A 15940-nucleotide genomic window follows, 5' to 3' on the forward strand; every position below is an offset into this window, starting at 1 on the left:
GGGGGGGGGGGGGGGGGTTTAAATTCTTGGGACATGGCAACACACTCTGGGTAAGATGGGACTAGCACAAGTCTAAAGTGTGCATCTGAACAGAGACATGATGGGAGCTCCTTGTGGGGAGATTTTGCTCGTGCTGTTGGGGAGGGTTTAAACAAACTTAGCAGGGGTGTGGGTACCAGGAGAAAAAAAATCAGAGATAGACAGTACAATAATAGGTAATAGTAAGACAATAGGTAGGATCAGAGTAAAGGAGAAAGTAAGAGTGTCTAACTCAGGGTTACTGTGCATGTATGTGAATGCATGGAGTGCAGAAAATAAGGGGCTGGTTTAGCTCACTCAGCTAAATCGCTGGCTTTTAAAGCAGACCAAGCAGGCCAGCAGCACGGTTCGATTCCCGTACCAGCCTCCCCGGACAGGCGCCGGAATGTGGCGACTAGGGGCTTTTCACAGTAACTTCATTGAAGCCTACTCGTGACAATAAGCGATTTTCATTTTTTTCATAAGATTCATTAGTTACAGGTGCAGATTTCCATGTGGAAATATGATGTTGCAAATATAACAAAGACCTGGTACAAAGAAGGGTAGGACTGGGTGTTAAATATTCCTGGATACAAGGTGTTCAGGAAAGATGGCAGCCATGATGTGGAGATGCCGGCGTTGGATTGGGCTGAGCACAGTAAGAAGTCTTACAACACCAGGTTAAACTCCAACAGGTTTGATTCAAACACTAGCTTTGGAGCACTGCTCCTTCCTCAGGTGAATGAAGAGGTATGTTCATTCACCTGAGGAAGGAGCAGTGCTCCAAAGCTAGTGTTTGAAACAAACCTGTTGGAGTTTAACCTGGTGTTGTAAGACTTCTTACTCTTCAGGAAAGATAGGAAAGGAAGAAGAGGAGTTTCAGTAAGGAGAACACTGCAGTGCCGAAGAAAGGGGACGTCACACAAAGGTCAAGGACAGAGTGATTTTGTCTCGAGCCAAGGTGGTTAAATGGTTCATAGTTATGGTGAAAGGCATTCTCGCCAGCAAAGACATTTGTAAAAATCTTGTATTGAGTAATATCTCTGCCAAGGGTGCTCAGAGCACTGTACTATCCTTATTGTAATAGTGCTCCTCTAGGTTGCAGACAGTGGTGCTGACCAGCATCATCCACAGCAAGCTTGGATAATATTACAATCTCTTCCTTTGTGTCCTGATTCAATCTTTCAGCAATTCCAGTGCCCATTGCGGGATTGATTTGTGTTAGATTGTGCATCTACAGCTGTTCAGAAGTCACTGTTTCAACAATCATATTTTTTTAATTTACCCACATGTAATCAATGAAGTCCAAGCCCAGAGTCCAGGTAATTCTGACGGTCACAGAAATGTTGCAATTCATGAATCTACACAACAGATAAGGAGCAGTGACATTGTTCGGTGTAGTCAATGGGCCATTAACAATTGGGAAGGATGTAAAGGAACACATTTTCAGGGAAACTACAGAGAGGAGCAAAAATTATAGAGTACTTGCAATAATAATAAAAATAATAATCTTTATTGTCACAAGTAGGCTTACATTAACACTGCAATGAAGTTACTGTGAAAAGCCCCTAGCCGCCACACTCCGTCGCCTGTTCGGGTACACTGAGGGAGAATTCAGAATGTCCAATTCACCTAACAGCACGTCTTTTGGGACTTGTGGGAGGATGCCGGAGCACCCGGAGGAAACCCATGCAGACACGGGGAAAACTTGCAGACTCTGCACAGACAGTGACCCAAGCCGGGAATCCAATCTGGGACCCTGGTGCTGTGAAACAATAGTGTTAACCACTGTGCTACCGTGCCACCCTAATAAAGGGGGGCTGTAATTATCCAAACATAGAGCGGGATAATAGTCGTGTAAAAGGCAGAGAGGGTCAAGAGTCCGTACAGTGTGTTCAGGAACATTTTCTTCAGCAGTGTTTCCGGTCCAATGAGAAGGAGGCACTGCTGGACCTGCTTCTTAGAAATGAAGTGGGCAGAGTAGATCAAGCCTCAGCGGGAGAACATTTAGGGGACATTGAGCACTATATCATAAAGATTAGGCTGACTATGGACAAGGACAAAGAGTAAGAATAATTAACAGGGGAAAGCCAACTTCAATGGAGTAAGAATGGATCTGGGCTGAATAAATCAGAATGAAAGGTTGGCAGGAAAAATGGCAGCTGATCAACTGGCTGCCTCCAGAGAGGAGATAATTCTGGCACAGTCCAGGTATATTCCCTCAAAAGGAAAAGGTGGGTCAACAAACCCTCATTAGATGGCAATGGAGATAAAGTTAAGATAAATAGGAAAAAGTGTGCTTATGACAGGTATCAGGTAGAAAATACGTTTGGAAACCAAGCTGAATGTAAGGTTGAGAGGAGAGGTAAAGAAACAAAGAGGGAGTATGAAGAGACTGGAAGCTAACATAAAAGGCAATTCCAAAGTTGTCTTTAGGCATATAAATAGTAAAATGGTGGTAAAAGGAGGAGCACAACTGATTAGGGATCAAAAAGGAGATTTACACATTGAAGCAGAGGTATTAAATCAATACTTTGCATTTATCGTTAAAGGTGGTGCAATCCAAATCATGGTGAAAGAGGAAATCATTCAGGCACGAGATGGGTTTGAAATGGAAAAGGAGGTGGGATTGGATAGGTTATCTGTAGTTAACACCAGGACCAGATGAGATGCACCACTGGATATGGAGGGAAGTGAGAATGGAAATTTCCGGAGTACTGGCCATAATGTTTCCGTCTTCCTTAGACTCAGGATTGGAGAATTGCAAACATTACACCATTGTTCAAAAACAAGTGTAAAGATAAACTGAGCATCTATAACCAGCCAGTTTAACTTTTGGTGGGAAACCTCTTGAAACAGCAATTCGGGACAGAATTAACAGTCACATGGACAAATGTGGGTTAATTAAGAAAAGCCAGCATGGGTTTCTAAATGGAAAACTTGTTCAACTAACTTGCTGATGGGTTTTGAAGAGGAAACAGAAAGGGTCAATGAAGTGAATGCTGTTGATGTGGTGAACATAGACTTTGAAAAGGCGACAGTGCCATATAACAGACTTGAGTAAAGTTATTGCTTGTGGGATAAAAGGGAGAAGGGCAACATAGACACATAATTAGTTGAGTAACAGGAAACAGAGTTAATGATTGATGGATGCTTACCGTGCTGGAGAAAGATTTATACTGAAATTCTTCAGAGGTCTGTATTGGGACCCTATTGCCCTACACCTTGGTGTATGGAGCACAATTTCAAAGTTAGTTACACAAAACTTGGAAGCATTGTGAAGAGGATAGTGGAGAACTTCAAAAGAACATAAGCTAGTTGGAGTGGGCAGATAGGTGGCAGATGAAGTTCAATGCAGAGAAATATGAAGTGATTCATTTTGGTATGAAGAATAAAAGACAACTCCAAAAGGAGCAGAGCGACCTGGATGCAATTGTGCACAAGTCATTGAAGGTGGCAGCGCAGTGCATGGCTCAAAGATTGGTGTGGGAGGAATGGGTTTGAGTTTGTGTAACATTGGCACTAGTACTGGGGAATTGAGGTCGCGTTCCAATGGGACGGTTTTCACTTGAATCATGCTGGGACCAGAGTCTTGGAGAATCGCAAAACTTGGGTTGTACATGGGCTGGTTTAGCACAGGGCTAAATCGCTGGGTTTGAAAGCAGACCCAGGCAGGCCAGCAGCACGGTTCAATTCCCATACCAGCCTCCCCGAACAGGCACCGGAATGTGGTGACTAGGGGCTTTTCACAGTAACTTCATTTGAAGCCTACTTGTGACAATAAGCGATTTTCATTTCATTTCATTTCATAGATAGGACTTTAAACTAAATAGTGGGGGAGAGGGTTCAGTTGCATGGAGAATTACAAAATCCAAGTTTAAAAAAAATAAATGAACTTTTTCCAGTTAAGGGGCAATTTAGCGTGGCCAATCCATTTACCCTGCACATCTTTGGGTTGTGAGGCCGTAACCCAAGCGAACACGGGGAGGGTGTTCTAACTCCACACGGACAGCGACCCAGAACCGGGATCGAACCTGGGACCTGGACGCCCTGAAGCAGCAGTGCTATCCACTGCACCACTGTGCTCCCCATGAAAATCCAAGGTAATGGAGAAGGTGGAAGTGCAGGTCAATGACGAGTACTTTAAAGGGGCCGAGGGCTCAGGAGAGATCAGTAAAGTTTCCAGAGCACGTAATAGAACAGAGAGTATTGAAGGTGGCAGGAATTTGGCTTCAGGTAGAGCAAAAAAAGAGGACAAATATGGGACAGGGGGCAGTCAATGCAGGACTGAGGGTGTTGTACTTAAATGCACGCAGTACACAAAACAAGGTAAATGAGCTTGTTGAACACACTGAAATTGGCCGGTACGATGTTGTGGGTATCACAGAGACGTGGCTCCAAGGGGATCAGGGCCGGGATCTAAATATTCAAAGATGTGTCCTATCAAAAGGACAGGCAGATGAGCAGAGGGGATGGGGTTGCATTGTTAGTATGGAATGAAATTAAATTGATAGCAAGGAGTGATATAGGATCTGAAGGCGTAGAATCTGTGTCGGTCGAGTAGAAGAACCACAAAGGAAAAAAGACCCTGATGGGAGGTATGTACAGGCCCTCTAACAGCAGTCAGAATGTGGGACAGAAATTAAATCAGGATTCACCTTAATCCTACTTGCCAAGGACTTTTCATGACCCCTCTTAATTTCCTGCTTAAGTACCTTCCTACTTTCTTTATACTCAAGGATTTCGACTGTCCCCACCATTATAGACGTACAAAAGTCTCCTTTTCCTTTGTGATAATATCCCTAGTTATCCAAGGCTCCCTAAACTACCCATAGTTATTCTTATAAGGATTTTCCATTCTTATAAGGAACAAGTAATAGACAGAGCTAAGCGATTCCACAAGAAACGCATCAGATCTAAGCTCTGTAGTTCTGCCACATCCTGCAGTGAATGGTGGTGGACAATTAAACAACTCACTGGAGGAGGAGGCTCCACAAATATCCACATCCTCAATGATGGAAGAACTCAACACATATGAGCAAAAGACAAGGCTGAGACAATTGCAACATTCTTCAGGCAGAAGTGCAGAATGGATGATCCATCTTAGTCTCCTCCAGAGGTCCTCAGCATCACAGATATCAGTCTTCAGCCAATACGATTCACTGATATCAAGAAGTGGTTGAAGGCACTGGATACTGCAAAGGCTATGGACCCTGACAATATTTCGGCAATAGTACTGAAGACTTGTGCTCCAGAACTTGCTGCTCACCCAAGCTGTTCCAGTACAGCTACAAAACTGGCATCTACACGGCAATGTGGAAAATTGGCCAGGTGTGTCCTGTACACAGGACAAATCTAACCCAGTCAATTATCGCCCTATCAATCTACTTGCCTCTTCGGATACACTGAGGGAGAATTCAGAATGTCCAATTCACTTAAGGAATATAAGCAATAATGGATAGAATTTACAGTGCAGAAGGAGGCCATTCAACCCATCGTGTCTGCACCGGCTCTTGGAAAGAGCAACCTACTTCAGACACACACATCCACCCTATCCCCTTTATCCCCGTAACCCAACCTAACCATTTTGAATACGAGGTGGCAATTTAGAATGGCCAATCCACCTAACCTGCACATCTTTGGACTGTGGAAGGAAACCGGAGCAACCGGAGGAAACTCACGCTTACACAGGGAGAATGTGCAGACTCCACACACACAGTGATCCAAGCCGGGAATCAAACCTGGGACCCTGGAGCTGTGAAGCAACTGTGCTAACCACTATGCTACCATGTTGCCACTTGGCAGAGAGTTAAAAGCTAGAATCTATTAGGCAGGCAACCAGCAGCTGAGACTAAAATGTAAGGGAAAATGTGAAACCATTAAGATTCGCAAAATGTCTGTAGTCAACAAGTACAGTCAGTATATTTAATGAATACAGCACAGCATGCCGCACTGTGTACGCCACATGGACTGCAGCAGTTCAAGGCGACAACTCATCACCACCTTCTCAATGGAATTTAGGAACGGGCAATAAATACTGGGCTAGCCAGCAACACCCACATCCCATGAATGAATTGAGAAAAAAAAACAATTTACAACAAATTACGAGTGAAATGTCCGTTACGGAGGTCTCGAGGTACTGAGAGTGACTGCCTCCCATCCATTGACTCTGTAAACACCTCCAGCTGCCTAGGAAAATGGGCAGCATAATCAAAGGCCCTTTCCACCCGGGTTATTCTCTCTTCCAACTGCTTCCATCGGACAGAAGATACAAGTCTGAGAACACGCACTAACAGATTCAAAAACAGCTTCTTCCCCGCTGGGACCAGTCTCCTGAATGACCCTCTAATGGGCTGTATTGATCTCCGTACGCATCTTCTCTTAGTTGTAGCACTAAAATCCGTATGCTTCACTCGATGTCTGTGTCCTTACATCGTGTATTTATGGTATGTCCTATGTTTTTCATGTGTGGAGCAATCTGCTTGGACAGTGCGCAGAACAATACTTTTCACTGTACATCGGTACCGTGACAATAAATCTAAATCAAAGTAATTTTTCTTTTGGATCTATTTTCATGAGTATTGTTACTTACCCTCTGACAGAAAGAATTTCACAAGTATGGGCCAAGCCTATAATATCTGGGATCACATTTTCCTCTTGAAGCAGGTTCAATCCCCAGTTGGATGACCCAATGTTTCCCTGAAATGTACATCATAATTGAATCAGAAGCCTCATGCAGACTATCATCTAGCATCAATTAAATAGAAAGGGCACGGACACACAACAAACAGGGAACAAGGAAATCAGAAACACTGCTGAAAACAAAGCTTCATCTGGATTTGAAATGTTAGTTCTTTTCTCTCCCTACAGATGCGCCAGACCTACTGACATTTTCCAGCATTTTCCCTTTTGGTTTCAGATTTCAGCATCCACAGTACTTGCTATCAAAAGTGTCCAAAGATACAGCCTCTAAAAGTAAAATAACAGCAAGATAGGGAACATGCAAGTCATCACAAATGTTCATCCACTGTTTGAACGCAGTTCTATCAGGGCAGCGGGTGGAGGCAAGTTCTTTTTGCCTAATCAACATTATTCAATGAACCAAACAGACCAAACCAGATCCAGGTTTGACCCCATTCAGTGCAGAGTTACCCAGTTTGGGCAGCATGGTAGCACAGTGGTTTGCACAGTTGCTTCACAACTGCAGGGTCCCAGGTTCGATTCTGGACTTGGGTCACTATCTGTGCAGAGTCTGCACGTTCTTCTCCCCGTGTCTGCGTGGGTTTTCTTCAGGTGCTCCGGTTGCCTCCCAAAGTCCAAAGATGTGCAGGTTAGGTGGATTGGCCATGCTAAATTGCCCTTAGGTTAGGTGGGGTTACTGAGATGGGGTGGAGGTATGGGCTTACGTGGGTGCTCTTTCCAAGAGCCAGTACAGTCTCGATGGGCCGAATGGCCTCCTTCTGCACTGTAAATTCTATGACTCTATATTCAGCTAATGTGAATGTGATAGATATGCTATGATTAACCTCACTAGTCAGGATCACCACTATGCTGTGATGCGCAGTTTCAAGTGAGAACACTCACATACAGTCCCCTCGGTGAAGATTTATGGCGCTATCAGAGTATATAATATGGTCTCTAGTGAAAGAAAAGGTTAGAGATTTGAAAAAGAAAACAATCCTACCAAGGCCCAGAGTGCTGCTTTGAGCTGCTTTATTCCATCCCATTTATCCAATGCAGGTGAACGCACAGTGTAGCTCAGGTCTGGAACGATGCTCTGTAAATAAAAACCACCATTATTCTCAAACATCATCTCTTAACCCATCAAACACTCCCAGGGCAGGTACAACACAGGGTTAGATACAGAGTAAAGCTTCCTCCACACTGTCCCCATCAAACACTCCCAGGACAGATACAGTACGGGGTTAGATACAGAGTAAAGCTTCCTCTACACTGTCCCCTTCAAACACTCCCAGGACAGGTACAGCACGGGGTTAGATATAGAGTAAAGCTCCCTCTACACTGTCCCCATCAAACACTCCCAGGACAGGTACAGCACGGGGTTAGATACAGAGTAAAGCTCCCTCTACACTGTCCCCATCAAACACTCCCAAGATAGGTACAGCACAGGGTGAGATACAGAGTAAAGCTCCCTCTACACTGTCCCCATCAAACACTCCCAGGACAGGTACAGCACGGGGTTAGATAGAGAGTAAAGAACCCTCTACACTGTCCCATCAAACACTAACAGGACAGGTACAGCACGGGGTTAGATACAGAGTAAAGCTCCCTCTACACTGTCCCCATCAAACGCTCCCAGGACAGGTACAGCACACGGTTAGATACGGAGTAAAGTTTCCCGTACTGTCCACATCAAACACTCCCTGGGCAGATTCAGCACAGTTAGATACAAATTAAAACTCTAACTCTCGGTCAGCCCCTGACACGTTAATCCTGATTCCACAATGTAGACCTACTCCTAGAAACACTGATTATGAAAGTGAACAGTCCAAGAACAATAAAAGCAAATACTGAAAATCTGAAGTTACAACAGGAAATACTGGAATAACTCCGGTCAGGCAGCAGCTGTGGAATAGAGGGCTTACATTTCACATCAACAGGTTTTGGGGGTCTGCAGCATTTTGCTTTTGCCACTGCAACTTCAGTCATGTGAGCATGTTGTATTATTCATGCTAAACAGCACATTGACTTAGCATGTGCAATAGCATCCTCACCTGGGCTTCTAGTAAATGACAGCCAGTTTTATGATGCACCAACTGGCCGTATAAGTGAATTGGCAAGTAAACATAGGGCCTTTGTAACCTAGAAACAGGAACAGAAAATCAAATATATAAATAAAAACCTTGCAGTCATAGCTAAACTCTCTGCAGCCAAGGCTAAATCTAGATTCTCAATCATACTTTCAAACTTCTGTCTAGCTTCCAAAAACCAATACCAGGAGAACTTGCCTTTATATAACACCATATCACGTTTCAGGATGTTCCAGAACTCTTTACACGTATTAATTACACAAATTACTTTGAGTGCAGTCACTGCACTATTTAGGTGACTATACCGCAATAAGAGAAATAATCAGTTGAGGCTGATGTAGTAACTATATTCAGCCCCAATTATTTCTACCATAGTTGGCTAGAAGATGATTATTGAATATCCTTCTGACGCCTAATGGTTAAAGATTGATACTGCAAACATTTCATTTTTTATCTTGCTGCCAAGCTACCCGATCAGTTACCTGAGAACATTCATTTATTTAATTACACTGGCATAACATTTCACAGGCGGTAGCACAACAAACACTCCAAAATCCAACTGCAGATAATCCACATACTCCCTCTACATTAGTGATTACTCTGTGAAAACTGACACCGGCAGGAGTGTCTGTTTTTTGTTCATTGGTGCGCAGGCCATTTCATGGTTATATATTCGCTATGACAGTTTGACATTTCTGATCCAGCACTAGGCTGTAGAATCCCTCTTTCTCCAGACCAGTCCTCCTACAATCCTCAAAGTCTGAAATGCAAGCTTAGCATTACTCTATCTCGACTCTAAAGCAAAACAAATGACTGTAAATGCTGGAAATCTGATGTAAAAACAGAAAATGTTGGGAAACCTCAGCATTTTCTGCTTTTGCCTCAGTCATGATACTTTGATTTTCCTCCTCTTCCCTTCTATTCTGTTCAAAAGTAATGATGCCTGCAACATGGGCCTGGTCCTCCAAGTACATTTCTTATTTTTCTCATTGGGCAGCACGGTAGCACAGTGGTTAGCACAATTGCTTCACAGCTCCAGGGTCTCAGGTTCGATTCCCGGCTTGGGTCACTGTCTGTGCGGAGTCTGCACATTCTCCCAGTGTCTGCGTGGTTTCCTCCGGGGGCTCCGGTTTCCTCCCACAGTCCAAAGATGTGCAGGTTAGGGTGGATTGGCCATGCTAAATTGCCCTTAGTGTCCAAAATTGCCCTTAGTGTTGGGTTGGGTTACTGAGTTATGGGGATAGGGTGGAGGTGTGGGCTTGGGTAGGGTGCTCTTTCAAAGAGCCGGTGCAGACTCGATGTGCCGAATGGCCTCCTTCTGCACTGTAAATTCTATGAAAATTCAATGAATGTTCAATTCAAGAGTGCAACTTTACTTTTCAGGGCCGCTCATCACAAAACTGTTGACGTATGAATGCTCCAAAGCAAAATTCCAATCTTTCAAAGGGGATTAAAGCAGCTCAACACTGGAGCTGGACACTGAATCCAACTATTTATTCAATTAAAGACTTTCCAAGTCTCACCTTTGGTTACTGCGACGAACATAATTCTCACCATCAGCTGGTTTGCGATATGTAGTAAGTGCTTCGTTCAATTGCTCTTCAATCAGATCCACATATTTCAAGTTGTACTCCTAAAAGCACACACAATAATGACATCACTCTCTAATCTATTGATCTTCTGTATATTTACAGATCTCATTATGTATTGGGAGTGCTGCAGAGAATTGCACCATGATGTGATTGGACATAGGCCTAAACTCAACATTATTAGTCTGTAATTTCCAATGTGCCACCCTAGACAGTTACAGAAAAAGGCAAGAACTTCACCACATCAAACAGGCCAACTGAGCTGGCCTGAGGTAATAGTTCATCAACTCCAGAATTTCCATACAACTTTTTACTTGCTCTATGGATGCTTGCATTGCCCAGCTGTTGAGCATTCCTTGCTGTAAGGAGATGCAGCTAACATTTTGTAGAACATGACTGATTCTTCTAAACTCCTGAGAATTTACAGATGATCTCACTGAAATATATAATATTCCTAGAAGGCTTGATGGCCGAGAGGCAGATTCCCCGGTAGGAGAGTGTAGAACTAGGGGGCGTATTCTCAGACCAGCCATTTCGGACTGAGAAGAGGGGAAATTTCTTCTTTGGAATCCTCTCCTGGGGGGCTGTGCATACTCAGCTATTGAGCATATTCAAGATGGAGACCGATAGTTTTTGGACACTAAGGAAATCAAAGAATATCAGTTAGCGTGGAAAAGCAGAGTTGAGACAGAAGATGAGGCTTGATGGGTTATATAGCCTACTCATAATGTTTATCGCTTGTATGATTTATCTTGGTGTTCACATATTGGTTAAAACTGCAAAATTAAAGAAACAGCTTGCATTTACATAGTACCTTTTCTGAATTTCAAATCGCTTAACAGTCAATTAAGTACTTAAAAGAAATAAAAAGAATTAAAAAATTGAGTACCCAATTACTATTTTTTTAATTTTCCAATTAAGGGGCAATTTAGCGTGGCCAATCCACCTAACCTGCACATCTTTGAGTTGTGGGGGTGAAACCCACGAAGACATGGGGAGAATGTGCAAACTCCACCCAGGACCGGGATTTGAACCCGGGTCCTCAGCGCCGCAGTCTCAGTGCTATCCACTGCGCCACATGCCGCCTCAATTATTTACTTTTGAAGCATCACTATTATTGTAATATTGGAAATGCAGCATCTTAATTGCATACTGCAAGCTCCCAGAAATAGCTGTGGAACAATAATGTCAGTCATTGCTCAGGGGTGCGCACTCACCTCTGGATCGGAGGGTTTCAATTAATCTTTGAATTGGGTATTAAAATCTAAATTGACACTTCAGGGCAGTACAAGGGAGTGCTGTACAGTCAGAAGTGCTATCATTTGCTACATTATACAGAAGTAATTATATAAATTGAGGTAAAAGAAATCATGTGGTTATTTTGAAGAGCAGAACAGTTTCACCCAGTGTCCTGGTTGATATTTATCCCTCAGTTAACATCACCAAAACCAGATGGTCTGATTATTATGGCATTACTGTTTCTGTGTGCAAGCTGATCGCTGCACTTCCTACATTATACATCTTCTTAGAAGTTTTTCAAAGCTTTGGGACATCCTGTGGCTGTATAAGGTGCAACATGAATGCAAATCTTACTTTTTCTTTTATAATCAGGCAATCTGCTTTATAATTTTGTTATTTACAACATAAAATGAGACCATTTGGCCCATCAGTCCACACCGGCTCCCAAAAGAGCTAGCTAGGTAGTTCCATTCTCCAGCCTTATTGAATCAGTACAAGCCACAAGCACCTGAAGTGCTGGTCATCACAATAGCAAAATCATCTGGATATTGGTTGCAATGCAGAAGATGGCAACCAAATCAATATAGGTTTACAGCATCTAAGCTACGAAAAATGTGTGAGGAGTTGGGTTGTTTATATGGGAGAGAAGCTCAAAGGGGAGATTATTCAACGATTCAAGATCTTGAAGAAATAACTTGAACAGTGATAAATGTTTGAGATTGGCACACAGTGTAAAACCAGAGGATATGGCCTCAGACTTGGAAAAAGGAAGGTTTTCATAGTTTACATAAAGTTTGCTTTATACAAAGCATGGTGATCATAAGGAATGGATTCCTCAAGTGTTATTGCCTCTGTATACACACACCAGGAGTGAATTGTCCCCTTTTCTAGTGAGGTCACTAGAAAATTGTGATTAATTCCTTTTACCTGCAGGATATTTTGCCTGTACAGGAGCTGATACCAAGATAGACATGAGCTGTATATTACCAGATGAGCGTGAATCATCCTGTATTTACTGTAAATATGCAGGAACTAGTAATGAATAATCAGCTGTATAACATCAAACACCTGCAAATAATTCCCTATTGGTACATTTATATTACAATAGATTTTATTAGAAAATTTTCAGAGCTCAAAGTTTTGGTCACGCACGGTAGCATTCTGGATAGCACAATTGCTTCACAGCTCCAGGGTCCCAGGTTCGATTCCAGCTTGGGCCATTGTCTGTGTGGAGTCTGCACATCCTCCCCGTGTGTGCGTGGGTTTCCTCCCATAGTCACAAAGATGTGCAGGTTAGGTGGATTGGCCATGATAAATTGCCCTTAGTGTCCAAAATTGCCTTTAGTGTTGGGTGGGGTTTCTGGGTTTTGGGGATAGGGAGGAGGTGTTGACCTTGGGTAGGGTGCTCTTTCCAAACGCCGGTGCAAACTCGATGGGCCGAATGGCCTCCTTCTGCACTGTAAATTCTATGAGATCTATGTTATTATCACACTCACCTTCTGCCATTTCTCCAACTGTTTGGTAACATAACCCCTCTCATTCAGGTAGGAGAACCCCTTTGGAATGGACAAAAACCTGAAAAACAATCCCAGAAACCCAATCAATAACTTGGCAAAACAGAGGGTAAACCCAAGATTAACATAATAAGGTAATTAAATCCTCACTTGGAAACTCTGCTGGCCATTTTCTTGTTTTGTCAACACACAAGACTGATTGTCTCCGGTCATTTTCTTTCACTGCTGGGAAATGCAAGTCGCTATTCAAAACCATTTAAACAATGTCAAGGTTGGGACTCATGCCCCTCTCAATCCGTAATACTGTGTTAGCGTTTTGAGCTAGCTCCATCTCTTTTAAGCTATTTAATTTCTCATATGATCCTCAGCTTCTACAACCCTGAATCCAGACGCTGAACACCAAGTGACAGGAAACTGTCCATTTGCGATTTCCTTCCTGCAATTGCACAACTAACCAGACAGGGGCAGGGTGTAAAGGAGGAGACGAGCACAGAGCAGTGGGAAAGGGCAGAAGGAATGAAAAAAGAGAAGTAAAGGGAAAGAGAGAGAGAGTGAATAACTAGATGGCAAGCAGAGAAACCCAGGTATTATTGTAACAGGTAGTGAGTTTAATGAGACAGGATTGTTATTTATCATTAACAGTTTGGGCCAGGCAGGCCTCAGTTTTAGTGCCTTGCTGGAATGTTAGCTAGCAGACACCGTGGTTGTAGATGATACCCCAGTCTAGTGATGAGAAATACTCACCGAAGGAGCAGCAGCAGGCCTTTGTCTCCAAGGTGGGCTAAAGCTGGTTTCATCTGGATCAGTGCATGCAGATTAGCCTGGAAAATTACAAATAGATCAAAACAACAGCATAGAGGACAGAGGTCTCTTAATCCAGCTTTACAGCCCAGTTGGATGAGAGATCCCCAGTGGGCAGATCACAAAAGCTCCCGGGTCTTGCAGGATTTCAGCAAAGAATTTAGGTTGACACTCAGTTCTAAACGTTCTCAGACAGAACAAATTGCACCTCTGACAATGCAGCACTCCCTCAGTCCTGCACTGAAGTATTAACATAGAACATAGAACGATACCGCGCAGTAACAGGCCCTTCGGCCCTCGATGTTGCACCGACATGGAAAAAAAAACTAAAGACCATTATTCAGGTTATGAGCTGGAGGGGTGCTTGAACCAATGCTTCCTAACTTTAGAGAGATCCAACTGGCTGTGGTTCTTTAAAGGATGAGAAGGGAGTTTTAATAATGGGAGATGAGGAAATGGCTGAGGAACTGAACAGGTTTTTTTGGGTCGGTCTTCACAGTGGAAGACACAAATAACATGCCAGTGACTGATAGAAATGAGACTATGACAGGTGAGGACCTTAAGAGGATTGTTATCACTAAGGAGGTAGTGATGGGCAAGCTAATGGGACTAAAGGTAGACAAGTCTCCTGGCCCTGATGGAATGCACCCCAGAGTGCTAAAAGAGATGGCTAGGGAAATTGAAGATGCACTAGTGATGATTTACCAAAATTCACTAGACTCTGGGGTGGTCCCGGTGGATTGGAAATTAGCAAACGTGACACCACTGTTTAAAAAAGGAGGTAGGCAGAGAGCGGGAAATTATAGGCCAGTGAGCTTAACTTCGGTAGTAGGGAAGATGCTGGAATCTATCATCAAGGAAGAAATAGCGAGGCATCTGGATAGAAATTGCCCCGTTGGGCAGACACAGCATGGGTTCATAAAGGGCAGGTCGTGCATAACTAATTTAGTGGAATCTTTTGAGGACATTACCAGTGCAGTAGATAACGGGGAGCCAATGGATGTGGTATATCTGGATTTCCAGAAAGCCTTTGACAAGGTGCCACACAAAAGGTTGCTGCATAAGATAAAGGTGCATAGCATTAAGGGTAAAGTAGTAGCACGGATAGAGGATTGGTTAATTAATAGAAAGCAAAGTGTGGGGATTAATGGGTGCTTCTCTGGTTGGCAATCAGTAGCTAGTGGTGTCCCTCAGGGATCCGTGTTGGGCCCACAATTGTTCACAATTTACATAGATGATTTGGAGTTGGGGACCAAGGGCAATGTGTCCAAGTTTGCAGATGACACTAAGATGAGTGGTAAAGCGAAAAGTGCAGAGGGTACTGGAAGCCTGCAGAGGGATTTGGATAGGTTAAGTAAATGGGCTAGGGTCTGGCAGATGGAATACAATGTTGACAAATGTGAGGTTATCCATTTTGGTAGGAATAACAGCAAACGGGATTATTATTTAAACAATAAAATATTAAAGCATGCTGCTGTGCAGAGAGACCTGGGTGTGCTAGTGCATGAGTCACAGAAAGTTGGTTTACAGGTGCAACAGGTGATTAAGAAGGCAAATGGAATTTTGTCCTTCATTGCTAGAGGGATGGAGTTTAAGACTAAGGAGGTTATGCTGCAATTGTATAAGGTGTTAGTGAGGCCACACCTGGAGTATTGTGTTCAGTTTTGGTCTCCTTGCTTGAGAAAGGACGTACTGGCACTGGAGGGTGTGCAGAGGAGATTCACTAGGTTAATCCCAGAGCTGAAGGGGTTGGATTACGTGGAGAGGTTGAGTAAACTGGGACTGTACTCGTTGGAATTTAGAAGGATGAGGGGGGATCTTATAGAAACATATAAAATTATGAAGGGGATAGGATAGATGCGGGCAGGTTGTTTCCACTGGCGGGTGAATGTAGAACTAGGGGGCATAGCCTCAAAATAAGGGGAAGTAGATTTAGGACTGAGTTTAGGAGGAACTTCTTAACCAAAAGGGTTGTGAATCTATGGAATTCCTTGCCCAGTGAAGCAGT

General features: G+C 43.4%; 1 protein-coding gene across 1 annotated transcript in view; it reads right to left on the reverse strand.

The window, feature by feature from the left end:
- rictora (RPTOR independent companion of MTOR, complex 2 a) overlaps positions 1-15940 on the reverse strand; it is a 266098-nt gene that overhangs the window by 44266 nt on the left and 205892 nt on the right. Inside the window, exons 24-29 of the mRNA XM_038805955.1 lie at positions 13876-13952; positions 13114-13192; positions 10313-10422; positions 8754-8841; positions 7703-7795; positions 6611-6717 (exon numbers count right to left, since the gene is read on the reverse strand). Coding sequence (XP_038661883.1) covers positions 6611-6717; positions 7703-7795; positions 8754-8841; positions 10313-10422; positions 13114-13192; positions 13876-13952 — 554 coding nt within the window. The remainder of the gene's footprint in view (positions 1-6610; positions 6718-7702; positions 7796-8753; positions 8842-10312; positions 10423-13113; positions 13193-13875; positions 13953-15940) is intronic.

This window comes from Scyliorhinus canicula, chromosome 8 (assembly GCF_902713615.1).
Source record: "Scyliorhinus canicula chromosome 8, sScyCan1.1, whole genome shotgun sequence".
NCBI classification, from domain to species: domain Eukaryota; kingdom Metazoa; phylum Chordata; class Chondrichthyes; order Carcharhiniformes; family Scyliorhinidae; genus Scyliorhinus; species Scyliorhinus canicula.